The 14974-nt window shown below is 40.3% G+C and overlaps 1 protein-coding gene across 1 annotated transcript in view; it reads left to right on the top strand.

Annotated features, from left to right (window-relative positions):
• Window positions 1–14974, top strand: part of IL23R (interleukin 23 receptor) — a 61851-nt gene that overhangs the window by 18841 nt on the left and 28036 nt on the right. The window contains exon 6 of the mRNA XM_074221225.1: window positions 7937–8093. Within this exon, the coding sequence (XP_074077326.1) occupies window positions 7937–8093 (157 nt within the window). The remainder of the gene's footprint in view (window positions 1–7936; window positions 8094–14974) is intronic.

Here is a 14974-nt window from a genome sequence, read left to right as displayed (position 1 = left end):
TTGAAATCAGAACATCCTGGATCCATTCATGGTGGCTTCAAGCCCAATGTCCATCTCTCCCTACAGCCTCACTCCATTTGGAGGTCTAAGAATAACTGGCTTTTAAATAATGCCCTGAGATTTACAAAGGCACAATATTTCATTAAAACCTCCCAGATAGGGGGCAGCTAGGTGGTGCAGTGAAGAGAGCACTGACTCTGGAGTCAGGAGGACCTGAGTTCAAATCCAGCCTCAGACACTCAATAGTTACCTAGCTGTGTGACCTTGGGCAAGCCACTAAACCCCATTGCCTTGCAAAAAAAAACCCAAAACCAAACCTCCCAGATAAAGGAAATACTAAAGGTATTTATTAATCCCATTTTACAGATGAGAGAATAATAGCAGTTGGTATTTATATAGCACTATCAGAGCCACAAGGAGAGTCTCTTCATATTATGATTCCTTTTTAAAGGTTCAATTAAATTTTCATTGATTTGGAATAACCACAATAACCTCCTCTGAATTAGGAGATAATTCAAATTGAATATAACTTGGAATTTTTTGCACCATGTCAAACTACTCCAGGGTGATTATCATGAAATGAGTTCCCAGTTTTGGAGGGCAGACATCCTTGTATGGCGGGGAAAGAGAAAGCCTGGGATGTAAGCCTCTGGTTAGGACATGGAACATTTGTAACCGGGTTGGGAACCCAGACCAAAGTTCATCCCAGCTCAGGGAAGGGTGAGGGAGAGATACGTCCATGTGCCTGCTTCTTTCCACTCATTATTTTTGCCCTTTAGATCCCGAGTTGTTGCTGTTGTGTGTCATTTGAGTCAAGTCGGACTCTTTGTGACCCCATTTGTGGGGTTTTCCTGGCAAAGATACTGGTGTGGTTTGCCATTTCCTTCTCCTACTCATTTTGCAATTGAGGAAACTGAGGTCAACAATGTGACTTTCCCAGGGTCATATAGTAAATATCTAAGTCTAGATTTGAACTCAAGAAAATGAGTCTCTAAATTTGCCACCATTTAAATTCAGAATTTTGAAGCAAAGTTCCAAACACAACACCTTAATTAAAACTCTGATTACCAAAGAAACAGATTTTTTTAGTTTTATTGACTGTAGACTTCTCTTCCTCCACAATAATCGAGGAACAATTCAAATGTCCTGGTAAACAGAGTTAGACATTTCCAAATGTGTATAATCAAGGCAGTTATCATCAAAGAAACAGTGTGAAATGATTAGGGTTCTTGGCTTGGAATCTGGAAGCCCCGCGTTCGAATCCCACCAGAGACACATAATCATCTGTGGGACCCAGGCTGAGTCATTAACGTCTAAGACTCTAGGCTGTAAAGAAGATGAAAGATCGACATTGGGACTGGTAAAGTCACAGCTCTGACTCAATAAAGAGCACAGAAGTGGAAATTCATCTTTCTTTAGTGAAACAGAGGATCACCATATACACTCTATCTAAAGGATGCAAAGAAGGCTGAGCTAAAGCTGTACTGAACTTATGGTGTGCCCTAGCTAGGGGTGCCTTGGTACTTTGGAGTTAGGGAGCCTCATCTTCCTGAGTTCAAATCCAGCCTCAGATACTTACTAGCCGTGTGGCCCTGGGCAAGTCACTTTACCCTGTTTGCCTCAGTGTCCTCATCTGCAAAATGAACCGGAGAAGGAAATGGCCAACCTCTCCAGTATCTCTGCCGAGAAAGTCCCACATGGGGTCATGGAGAGTCAGACGTAACTGAAATGACTGACCACCAACAGATTCGTGATAGCAAAACTGTGGGATTCCCCCATCCAAGGAGCTCAGTCTCCATCTCAGTTACTTTTTATTCTGTACCACTAATAGATTTGTAGTCAGATGTAGGATGGTTCCCAATTTCTATAGTGATCCCTTTTATGGGTAAAAAAAAAATGTGTGCCCTTAAAATCATAGGATCCTAAGATTTAGCTCTGGAAGGATCTTAGAGTCAAGGTCCAGGAAACTCATTAGATTTTTTGATGTTTGATGTTTGGGGAGATTCCGGTTATTTTCATTCTCTAGATCCAGCAGCATTTGAAGGCTTTCTTGTGCTCCATCTCCACCTAGTGGTGCTGAGAACCTTTCTGGAGTCTAGGCTTATGAGAAGTGGAGAAAGGTCTTCATCTTAGCTAGATGGTGTTCCAGGGGACCTTGAGGTCGTCCATCTCTGACCTTCTTTTACAGATAAGAAATCCCCGGGTTCCACGAAATGACAAGACTAATCTCAGATCACACAGTGAATTAATGATGACATCAGGACTAGAACTGAGGGCCCCCAACTCCTGTTCTATGTATACAAATGCACACACTTTGATAATAAGGTTCTAATATCAAATTCTGAAGTTTGATTCTGGCCTATTGGTTGAAATCAATATTATCCTCTGTTAGCAAAAGTCTTTTTTTAAATTCCATTCTTAAAATGACCTTAGGAGAGATCATTTAATCATTCATTCATTCAACAAACATTTATTAAGCTCCTGAAAGGAGCAGAGTAAATAGAAAGCTCACCTCAGCAAAATTGTGTCTGGCAAAGTGACTTTGTGGCAACTGGGTTGTTAAGGTGTTTGCCCTAAAGTCAGGAAGCCCCGAGTTCAAATCCCACCCCAGAGTCACACTGGCTGTATGACCTTGTGCAAGTCACTTAACCTCTACCTACCTTCATTTCCTCATCTGTAAAATGAGCACAATAGTTCCCATTGTGAGAATCAAATGAGATATAACATACGTTAAGTAAATTATGACATTAGAAGTTCAAAAGGGGCAACTAGGTGGTGCAGTGAATAGAGCACTGGCCCTGGAGTCAGGAAGACCTGAGTTCAAATCCAGCTTCAGATGCTTAATAATTACCTAGCTGTGTGGCCTTGGGCAAAAGTCACTTAACCCCATTGCCTTGGAAAAAAAACTAAAACAAGGTTTAAAATAATGCTAATTATTGATATTTAATTCCCAATTCTTTGAGACTATAAATCGCAAAAAGAGAATAGTGAGAATTCCCTACATTGATGAATGCAGTCATAATTCGGGAGTCCTTTAAAGGATTTTGAACTTTACCCACGATTCTTGGAGATTTCATAGCATTTTGAAATCTTAGGTCACCCTCTGCTGCAGTGGCACTCAATTATTGACAAGACTTTTACATCCCTGAAGACTTAGAAGTGAGGGTGGTCACCAAAGGACAATAGAGAAAGGTGGATCATGGGTGCTGCAGGTGGCAACACTTTCAAATGAAGAACTGAATGAGAGAGGAGTTGAAAAATGTCTAATTGGCGAGGTCTGTGTCCACAATGGATCTCCTGTTCCCCACCCCTCTTGCTCACTTCCCCATATCTGTTGATGGGCTGGTCCTTCTCTTAAACTCCACAGCTTCCAAGTTATCCTCAGTTTCCTCCATCTCCAATCAATTTCCAAGTCTTGTTGATTTTACCCCAAAATATCTCTCCCCCATCACCTTCTTTGCCACTCACATTGCCACAGCCCTAGCCTCTGAACACCTCTCACACAGACTGCCTAGGAAAAGGGTCTTGGATGCCTCAGATACTTGATGCTTACTATGTGACCTTGGGCAAGTCCTTTAACCCTGATTGGCTCCCATCCAGGACCATCTCCAGATGTTCTGATTCATGTCTGGCCACTGGACCCAGATGGCTCTGGAGGGGAAAGTGAGTCTGGTGACAGCGCACCACCCCATCACTCAAATCCAGTTCACTTGCTTGTCACAGCATCAACTCCCTCATGTTGTGGTCTTCTTCAAAACTAAAGGACAAACATCATCTTCAGGCTGCTGAAGGATGGCAGAAGTATAATCTCTCCTCTCCTTAAGAGGGTTCATGGGCTCCTTATTACTACTAAGTCAAACACAAGTTTCTTGCTCTGGCATTGAAAGTCCTTCCCTCTATGGCTTCCTTCCTTGCCACTCTTGGGGACACCCTGCATTTTAGATAGGGGATGTGCTCAGTTCTTTGTAGCACTTGATACATAGTGGGTCCTTCATAAATCTTCCTGACTTTAACCCATCTTTCCCAGATAGGGGCACATCTGGGGCTTCCCCACACCTACAAAATAGGCTCCAGTCAAACTGGATGATTACTTCTCTTTATTCACCTCTGGCCTTCTCCTCTCCTATCTTTGCACAGATTCTTCCCCATTCTTGGGATTCTCTCCCGCCTTATCTCCCCTTCTTGGAATTCCTTTCTCCTTGCCAGAGTGGGCTCAAGTCCTGCCTCCTATAGTCAGAACTCTCATTTCCTTCTGATATGACTCTGACTCATTTTCTATATATTTATCAATATATATGCTATTTCCCTCCAGGAGAATGTACATAAGTTCCCTGAGGGCAAGAAATATTCCATTTTTTGCATCCCTAATGCCTACCACAAATTGGGCATATGAGAAATGCTTGTAGAATCGAATTGAATTCCCTTATTTTTACACATGAGCAACCTGAAGCCCTCTGGTGTCAATCATATGACACAGTCTCATATTAGTTACAAGTAAAAGATGGGATTTGAAGCCAAGTGTTCCAATTCCAAAGTCAATGACCATTTGCCTCCATGACCTCTGCCTCCAGCCCAGTCTTTAATTGGCCATTTACTTTCTTGTGCCCCAAAATCTGAGGGGGGCGGCATCCAGTTTGGTACTTTTAGTGAAATTAGGCCTCTGTGTCCTTCTGAGTTTCTAGCCAGGGCTTGATAAGGCAGAGTCTAGTATCCTGGGGTGGCCAAGTTGAGTTGGCTCATCGACAAGAGTCACAAATCAGCTAGGTGCTGGGATCCCAAATACACAAACAAAATAATGTCTGATATTTAAAATGTGTTCATTGACTGAACAGGTTAGAATCATGTCAGACCAATAATTGTAACATAAAGACAACGGGGGAATGGAGGGAATCATGAAACAATAAAATTAGGTACTTGCTCTAGAAAAGGTGGGAAGAATTACACTTTAGCAAGCAGATTAAATCACCAAGTCACAAGTATTCATTAAGCACCTATTAGGTGCCAGACACTACTAATTCAAAGAAAACTAGCCCTCAAGGAGCTCTCAGTCAAACGAGAGAGACAAATGCCTGCGTACAAATAAGATTTCTGTAGAATAAATGGGAGATCATCTAAGACAGAAGATTAAGAAAGCTGAGTTGCCCATAATCTATGAGCTTCCCAGACTTGCAGTTTGGATCATGGAACAATGTCTGTTTTCTTTTCTGTAAAATAGCATGGTAATGACCATAGTACTGACCTCTCAGACAATTGTGAGGAACAGAAAACATTTACAAAGGGTATTGAAATCATTAAAATGTTAGCTATTATCATATATTTTCTTTATTTACTTTTATCATTTGGTTTTTAAAAATTTCAGATTCTCTCCCTCCCTCCCCCCCAGCCATTGAGGAGGCGAGAAATATGGTAACAATTATGTATGTTGGAGTCGTATAAAATATACTTCTACTTAATGTGTTTTCTTAGAATAAAATAACTGGTTCAAAAACCAACCAGTCCTCACTGTAGGGAGAGGGGGAATAGCTTATGAGCCCCCCCCCACTCCCATCGCTACCCATTCCATTCGGTTAATGCTTGGCTGAACTTCTCTTGATCTTGTCCCCAACTTCTCCATCTCCCTGTGGATTTCTCGAGAAATCACTAGAGCCAATGTGGCTGCATCTTCCAGGTGACCCTGATGGTTCCTATCTCCATCCTATTGATCCAGGCAGCTGAGTTATCTTCCCAACATCACAGTCAAACTTGCTTCCCAGAGAGGCACCTTGGGAAGTTTCAGTTGCTTTCTCTGGCATCTTCAGCCACATTTTCCCAATTCCCCTTTGGTCTTTAGTACTGACTTTTTTTCCTTCACTTCCAGGATTCATTCTATTTGCCTTTCATAAGGATAGGGACTGGACTTGGGATTTCACTGACTTAGGGAACTTTCTGGAGGAAGGAATTCCTTTCATCCTTGCAGTTTAGCACCTTCTTTCAAACTAATATTTAGAGGGTTGCCTAGGTCCCTGAAAGTCAGATGACATGACCGGCATCACATTGACCAGGAGGCGGAGGCAGGACTCCCGCCTCTGAGGCCAGATCTCTAGCCTATACACCACACTCCCTCTCAGACTTTTCATAGTATCTGGACATTATGAAGAAAGAAAAAAAAGTCAAGCACTTACTATAAAAATGAGCAATTTTAAATTCCACAAGAAATTTAATTTTCATCTATAACTCATTCATAAGGGCAGCTAGGTGGTACAGTGGATAGAGCACTGGCCTTGGATTCAGGAGGAGGGGAATTAGAATCCAGCCTCAGACACTTGCCACATCCTGGTTGTGTGACCTTGGGCAAGTCCCTTAACCCTGATGGCCTCACATCCGGGGCATCTCCAGGTGTCCTCATTCCTATCTGGCCACTGACCCAGAGGGTTCTGGAAGAGACAGTGAGACCGGTGACTTAGCACAGCCCCCCTCACTCCATCCAATTCATGTGCTTTTTATGGCATCACCTCCCTGATGTCATGGTCTTCTTCAAAAATGAAGGACAAACATTATTATAGCTCATTCCTAGTAGGTGGAAAGATTCATTTTCCTAGTCAGGGCTGGTGGCCCAAGGAACAGCTGGAAACAGATATCTCATCTGTTCTGTCCCAAATAGGATGCAGTTGAACATTTCTGTATAATTAGCAAGAGCAGAGACTTGCCTTCAAATTCTGACTCTCACTTCCCATTTCCCACCTTTGTATCGGCTTATCTTTCCAGTTAGGTGGTTTTATAGTGCGGAGAATATCCCCTTGCTACTGTCCTTAGAGGAAGATCCTACCACTTTGGGTAGCCTTGGGCAAGTCAATTAACCTTTAAACCTCAGTTTCCTCATCTGTAAAATGGGCATAATAATATGACCTATTTCAAACGGTTTGTTGTAAGGATCAAAGGAGATACCATGTGAAAAGTTCCTTGCAAACTTTAAAGCTCTCTCTATGGGCTAGCGATTATTATCATGATTATCCTATTATTTATTTGTTATTCTTATTGTTGCAAAGTTCAGTGTGGAAAACATTTTGGATTTTAAATTTTTGATTGATATTTTATTTTTCCAATTACTCATTATGAAAGTTTTTCAGCACTCATCCACATCCATATTTATTGTTTACATCATTTCCTTCCACCCTCTCTTCCCGCCCTCCTCCCCTCGGTGGTGAACAGTCTAGTGAACACTGTGTGTGTACAATTGAAAAGCATTTTCTTTTTTTAACATTGAAAGTTTGAAGCCTAATTATGCATCGTCTATTCTGTACTTTCCTGTCCCTGGGAGTTTTTCTTAACCTATTTCTTCATCTTGTCTCCAGTGCCTAGAGTGTTCTCCATGGTCCTCACTGCCCTTTCATCTTCCAGGGACTCAGCTCAAATCCCACCTTTCCTGGTCTCCCCTCTTTAAGGTTGTTTTGTAACTCATCTCTGTGTCTTTTTGTAGTTATTTCTATGCAAGTTGCCTCCTTCCTTGGGCTGTAAGCTCGCTGAGGGCAGGCTTACTTTCCCCTAGTACACTGCTCTTAATAAATCAAATTGGTGATTAGATTGATAGGGCTTTTAAAAATTAATGAATTTGGGACAGCTAGGTGGCACAGTGGGGCAGCTAGGTGGCACAGTGGATAGAGCACTGGCCCTAGAATCAGGAGGACTTGAGTCCAAATTTGACCTCAGCCACCTTGCCTAGCTTGTGTGACCTTGGGCAAGTCACTTAACCCCATTGCCTTAAGCAAATAAAAAAATTAATGAATTTCCCAGCTCTCTATGAGTTTCTGCACAAGAGACAACTTTCCATGAGAAACTCTTCTACTCCACATGGCGGTGAGGGAAACCTGTTATCTCCCAGGCAGCTCATTCTACCTTTGAATGGCTTTGCCGGGAAGCTTTTCCTAAGCCTAAATCTGCCTCTATTTCTCAATTTCAGGTTAAAGAACTAGAAGTCAATCTAACATCAGTGCAATACATAGAGTACAATCTGGAACCCAGTACCACATATGTGTTTCAAGCTCGATGCCGACAGATGGGAAGAAGGTACAGGCAGGAGTGGAGTGTGCCCTTTTCCTACACAACCCCAGAAGCTGGTGAGCTTTTCAGGAGATCTAATCCAGTGTCTTCTCCCTCACCTTTATGTCTCCCCCCGTTTTATCTAGAAGGACCAATTGCCTGGTGAGTTTTCCACTATTCGATTTCTGATTGATAATCATTGCGGAAGATAGTTTTTTGTTTTGTCTTAATTTTTAGGAAGAGAAAAGGTTTATCCTGTTGAGGTAAGGAGGTAATAGAGGATTGGACAATAATAGCAGCCAGCACAGTAGCAGAGGAAACAGCCCAAAGTAGAGAATAAAGAAAAGAGGGAACGCTAGAATAGCCTCGCGTGTTGCAACGGGGCTAAATCAGCAACCAGTAGGGATAAAGTTAGTGTATATATGGGGAGCAGGGTCTGGTGTGCATTTCTAGGAAAGGTATAAGGGAGGAATTAGGGGGTGCTAAAGAGAGACCAAGGAATGGCCCAAGGAAATGCAAGTAGGAGCTTGTAGGTGGATCCGAAGTAGTTTTGGGAGACTTAAGCAACTGGGTGAAACACAGAGGGAACAGACTAGTTACGGAACATAATCTGTCCAAGATTTCCTCTACGACAAGATGAACTGCAGCTCCGTCAAACATGAAAATGAGAAGGCTGGAACCCAGCTTCTCCAGACTCGAGCTAACTCTGGCTATAAGAGAGAGAAACAAGTTTCTTTCTGCCCTCCACATGTCTTTGAAGAATTTCCCCAAATGTCTTGGATATTAGGAATCCCACTGATCTGGAGTTGGACGTGTTCTTAAAGGTCATCTCGCCTAATTTCTTCATTTTATAGGTGAGGAAACTGAGCCTAGGGAAATTCAGGGGCTTGTCCAAGCTTCCATTGGAAACAAGCATTGGAAGCAAGTTTTGAACCCACATTTCTGTCTCTACTGTACTATGCCACCTCCCTCTATCTTTTATTAATTTATTTTCCCAGTATAAAGACTCCTTTTGAAAATTAAAAAAAAAATCCTGCTCTCTCACATGCCAGCAGTTATACTATTAAAGTAGCCGAATCATAACTTTAGAGTCAAAAGGGGATTTTAAAAAGGACAGCTAGTGTAACTCCCTCATTTTGGAGGTCACACCGATAAGTGAAAGAAATGCAATTTGAAATCAGGTCCCTTGACCTCAAGACCAGCTCTCTTGTTGAACAAAACACTCCGTGGTGACAAAGAACTCCTAAGAAATCAAGAATGCTTTAGGTGACTTTGTATCTTCCCAATCACAAATACCCCCCAACATCTCCAGGTACAACTGCTTTTCTGTTCCATCCACCACAGATATGGTCCGTTATTTATAGCACTGTGTCATCCTGCTTAGTTCACTAATGGATGCCTGAATCCTTTGGAATAATTCTTCTGTCCCTTATGAGCGGATGGACTGCCTAGTAAATGATGCAGTCAGTAAGATGGATACAACTGTGCAGTATTATGACAGTTGTCTCTCCGAGCCTCAGTTTCCCTTTTTGTAAAATGAAGGAGAAGAACTGGATGGCTTCTAGGATCCCTTCTCAGCTCTAATGTTCTGTAATTCTGGTCCTGTTAGTTTCCAAGGGCCTCAAGTTTTTGAAGGAAGACAAGGATGGGTTGAGATGTCTTGAGCGACCTCTGCTGCCCACATCTTAGAAAGGCAGTCTTGAAGTAAAACATTCACTGGTTGGTTTTCCTGATGTTAAAAATGATCATCTCCCTCACCTTTTCAGGCTTCTTTCACATAACTGCCTCCCACCCAGTCACGCCAGTCACATACATCCATGACATGGCATTTCCCACCTCCCTGACTCTGGATGTTCTTTCTCTCAGAGCCCCTTGATTCCATCAAAGCCCAGCCCAAGTGGCACCTCCTACTTGGCACCTCTCCTGTTCCCCCTCAGTTATTAGTATTCTCTCCCTTTGATAATTATTTTAAATTTCATCTTTTATATTTTCTTACCTCTTTTTATATTATAAGCTCTTTGAGGGCAGACTTTGTTTTATGTCTGTGTATCTGCACCCACCAGCACCGTGATTTCTATACATTGAATTCACTCATCCTTTACTTATAGTCACTTTTCCTAAGACCATTCTAGTCCCTTGTCAGAATTATGTTTTTAAATATATAAATAAAATAGAGGATTTTATAGAAATCAATTATAATTTTTAAGTGTATGACCCCCAGTCTAATATATATTACTCTTATATATATTACACACACACACACACACATACACACACATATATATATATATATATGTGTATATATATATATATATGTATGTATGTATATACTCCTTCACTGTCAAATGCTACTCTTGAGAACTTACAACTTCATTCAAACTAAGGTGTGAGTGACTAAGAATTCCAAACCTCAAGAAACCTTTATGAAGCTTTGTGTATAGGTGAATCATGGTGCTGTGCATAGAAAGAAAAACTTAAAACAGTCTCTGACTCAAATAGCTGGTATGTGTCCCATTAAGGAATGCTCTAACACATCCATAGGACAGGGCAAAGAGCCTAGAATCTGGAGAGCTGCCCCCTTGCTCCTGTGTGATCTTGGGTAAATCACTTCCCATTCTCTGGGCTTCTGCCCTTCATCCGAAAGCAAGCAAGCAGCCCGAGGAGGGAGGAAATTATCTCAGCGGTCCTATCTGGCTTTAGAATGACAAATAAATACAAGGTAACTTCAAGAAGGAGAAAGGAGGAGGAGGAGGCATAAACCAGGGGAGTCTCCGAAGCAGGGTTTGACAAGAAGATACGGATTCTGGGAGACAGAGATAAGGAAGCATCCATCGAGGAGGATGCGGGGTAGGGGGGTAATTAGTCCAGAGATAAGCTGTGGAGCCTGGGAAACATTGAAAGCCCAGTTTGGCTAGAATATTGAGCTCCAAGGAAGTAAAAGTGGACATTTACTGAGTTTCACGTAGGGTGTCCCGTTGGACCTCCACAACCAGCCTCTTGGGGTTGCACAGTTTATAGATGGGGAAACTGAGACTCAAAAAGGTGGCTAACCCAGGACAATGAAGGCAATGAGAATCAGAGGCAGAATTTTAGTTTAGATTTTTTATTTTAATTTCAAATCTAGCCCAGCTCTATCCTCATTGCCTCAGGAGGAAAGAAGAGAGATATGGGAAGTTGGGCTGGAGACACTGTGGGCAGCTTTAAATCCAAGACTGATAAGTTTGTGCAATGGGGAGCCATTGAAGAGTTTTCAGTCGAGGAGAGTTGTGGCCAGATCTTCTTGTATTAAGGCATAATGTATCCCTTTAAGGCATTTGGATCTGTGAATGGGGAAAAAAATCATGCTCATTTTCATTAACCTAAAACTGAAATTTAGCAGACTCTTCGATTAGACAAAATTCTAAGATGAAGGTTTATAGATTTCACCAGACCAGCAAAGGGGTCCATGACACAGGCTAGGCTTAGAACCCCTACTTTAAGGAGTACTTTTGCATTTTAATAGGAGACTAAGTCTGAAACAAAAGAAATGAATCTTTAATTGTACACTTTTATGCATTGCAGGGCTCATGGGATGTTTGGAGGGAGGGTCCTCTTTACAGTCATTCTTGAAATAATACTAAATATGGAATTTTAGGAATATCAGAATCAAGTTACCCCCCCCAGTTTAATTTCATCTTTTCTCAAATTTTGCTGTTATTTAAGGGGACGTCACTCACATTTCCCATTTCGTATCCCATTCCATTTCTCTCCCTCCCTTAGAAGCAATCTTTGCTTATAACAAGTTAGTGCAGCCAAGCAAAAATAAATCCACACATGGACCATATGTGAAAATGTATGCTACATTCTCTCCCTGTAGAGCATGCTAGGTCCACTGAGAGACAGGGAGTCCTTATCACTGCTTCCCCAGAAGGAATGACCCCATGGATCAGAGTTTCAGTGTTTTCAAGTGTGGTCTTCCTTTACGTTATTTTAGTTTCTCTATAAATTGTTCTTCCAGTTTTTCTTCCTTCACTCTGTATCTATTCATACCAAACAACTCTCAAATTTCTCTTATTATTATTCTTAATAATTCTATCATATTCCAAAATTTATGCATCCCCAGTGAATGGGGAGCCCACTTTTCTTCCATTTCTCTTTTACTAAAAAAAAATGCTATTCCAAGTGTTTTTTGCATAGGAAAGAAATAGACATTTATTAAATATCTACTCTGGGGATAGGTGCATGGCACAGTGGATAAATTACCAGCCTTGGAGTCAGAGGACTGAGTTCAAATCTGACCTCAGCTACTTAACAGTTAGGTTGTGATCTTTGGGCAATCACTTAACCACATTGCCTTGTAAAAACCAAAAAGCCCCCCCCCCAAAAAAAACCCCAAACTATCTATTCTGGCAGGTATGACCTTTGACAAATCATTTAACCATGTTTGTCTCAGTTTCCTTATCTGAAGGAAGGAGAAGCAAGAAGGAAATGGCAAACCATTCCAATATCCTTTCCAAGAAAACCCCAGATCGGATCACAAAGCGTCAGACACAACTGAAATGGTTAAACAACATTCCTAATGCTGTGCCAAATCCTTGATAGATATCTCATTTGATCCTCATTATACCTCTTGGAGGTAGACTTTATTATTATCCCCATTACAGATGAGGAAAATGAAGTAGACATTAAGTAATTTGCTGGGGTCACAAAGCTATTAAGTGTCTGAAACTGGATTTGAGCTGAGGTCTTCCTGACTTGAGGATCCAACATTCCATCCACTGGACCATGAAGCGGCAGTAGATATGGAATCTCTCCTGAAATATGTACCTTATTATGGTATTGTTGGGTCAAAGGCCATCTATTATTTGTACCATTTTTAGTATAATTCTAAATTGTTTTCCATTATGAGATAGACCTTTAAATAGCATTACCAACCTTATTTTTCCCACGGTCCCTCCAGCATTGACGGTTCTCATATTTTGTCATCTTTGCCAATCTGATAGGTGAAATGTAACACTTCAGAGTCGATTTTATTTGAATTTCTCTTATTATTCATGACTTGGTACATTTTTCCATATGGTTGTTGACAACATGTGGGTTTTCATTTGAAAACTCACTACTGACCAGAGTTCCTGAAGTCTTTCAAAGTTGTTTGTCTTGAAGGTGTTGTTGTCAGTGCATCAATTATTTTCCTGATTCGGCTCATTTCCTTCTTCATTCGTTTACAAAAGTCTTCAGAATTTTCATTTTTATAGTATTGTTCTCCTGGTTTTATTCCAAATTTGCTATATGTTCTACTTTGCTCCACATCAACTCAAAGAAGTCTTCTCATGTCTCTGAGAATTCACCTATTTCCTCGTTTCTTACAGTCCAATAGTATTCTGTTACATTTACATATCACAACTGATTCAATTATTCTTTGGTTGGTGGAGATCTCCTCATTTTCCAGGGGTTTTGCCCACAGAAAAAAGTTATTATAAATATTTTTTGTACAAATAAAACTAAAAAGTATTTTTTTTAAATCGCTGGGTTATATAGGCCTAGTGGTAGTATATCTAGTATTAGATAGGGTCAAAGAAACCTATCTAATAATTGTTTGTGTATAATTCCATTTGACTTTCCAGAAGAGTTAAGCCCATTCATAAATACAACAGTACATGGATATGCCTATTTTCTTACAACCCTTCCAACATTTGTCATTTTCCATTTTTGTCATCTTTGCCTATATATACATATATATATAATTCATTTTGCTTGACTATGAGTATCTATTGCAATAAATTTTTTTACCTTTTTTCAATGATAATGAAGGGTATAAAGGAAAAAAATATATTATTGTTAACTTTTTAAAAAGAAGATGGGGAAGGAAAGGGGATGAAGTGCTAGAAATGTAGAATGAGGTCACCATATTATCCGTTTCATGTAATTATTTTGCTTTATTGCAAGATGCCTCTCATGAAGTAGTGGTAACCTATAAATGTTTATAATGTCAAAACAAACTACATGCATAAAAAGTTTTTACGTATGGAAAAAGAGAAAACTAACTATTTGTGTTTTTATATAGTATTTTTTCTTTTAATTTTTCTTTGCTTCTTCTGAATTGTTTTTCACTTCTATATTTTTGCATTCCCAATCTATTGTTCTTTAGTTTCTTGGGTAAGATCACTGATTCTATTTTTCTATTCCATTTTTTTTTCTATTCGGCCCATTATTTTTGCTATATAGGCCATACGGCTCTCACAATTCTCATTTCACTTTTGAATTGCTCAGGAACAGAGTATCTTGTGATTTCTTGTTTTCTTCAGATTCCACAGGTTCCTCTGTCTCAAGAATTCCTTTGCTTTGCAACGTTTATTCAAAGTTGCCTGAACTTGTTCACTAAATGCAAAGGCCAGATTTTAACCTATTGGGTCATCTGTTTATGGTCATGGTCTTTGAGTTTTCTTCTTGAAATCTTTGATAATTTCAATCTCCAACCCTGCTCCCCCTGCCATTGCCCCCCCCCCCCGACCTCCCAATCTTCTCCCATTCACACTCTGACTTCCTTCTTGGAAGTCAGTTTTCTTGATGACTGGTTCTCAAAATATCTTGGCTTCCTTTTACACTACAATTTTTTAAAATTTAGAAAATCAGAGCTGGTTCCAGAGATATGCTGTGTCCTTTTCCTAAGATTTGGTAGATAGCTGCACTGCTTCCCCTCCCTGAACCCTTTCACAGATTTAGACTCCTGTTCTAATCTCTAATTTTTTAAATGATGTGGCATTTTACAGTTAAAATTTAGAGTTATCTGGATATTATTGTAGTATAAGGTTTTACAACTTTCACAGAAATTTTTTTCATATAGTGAGTCTTTGCTCCAGTAGTTGGTGCCCTTGGATTTATCCCATACGAGGATCTCAAAATTCAGTTACTTTGGATCTTACTAATCTAGTTTATTCCTTTAATTAATTTTTAATCAATACTAAATAGTTTTATTATT

Source organism: Macrotis lagotis, chromosome 2, assembly GCF_037893015.1.
Source record: "Macrotis lagotis isolate mMagLag1 chromosome 2, bilby.v1.9.chrom.fasta, whole genome shotgun sequence".
NCBI lineage: Eukaryota > Metazoa > Chordata > Mammalia > Peramelemorphia > Peramelidae > Macrotis > Macrotis lagotis.
Note: the sequence above shows the minus strand (reverse complement) of the source record. Positions and strands in the feature narration are given on the sequence as shown.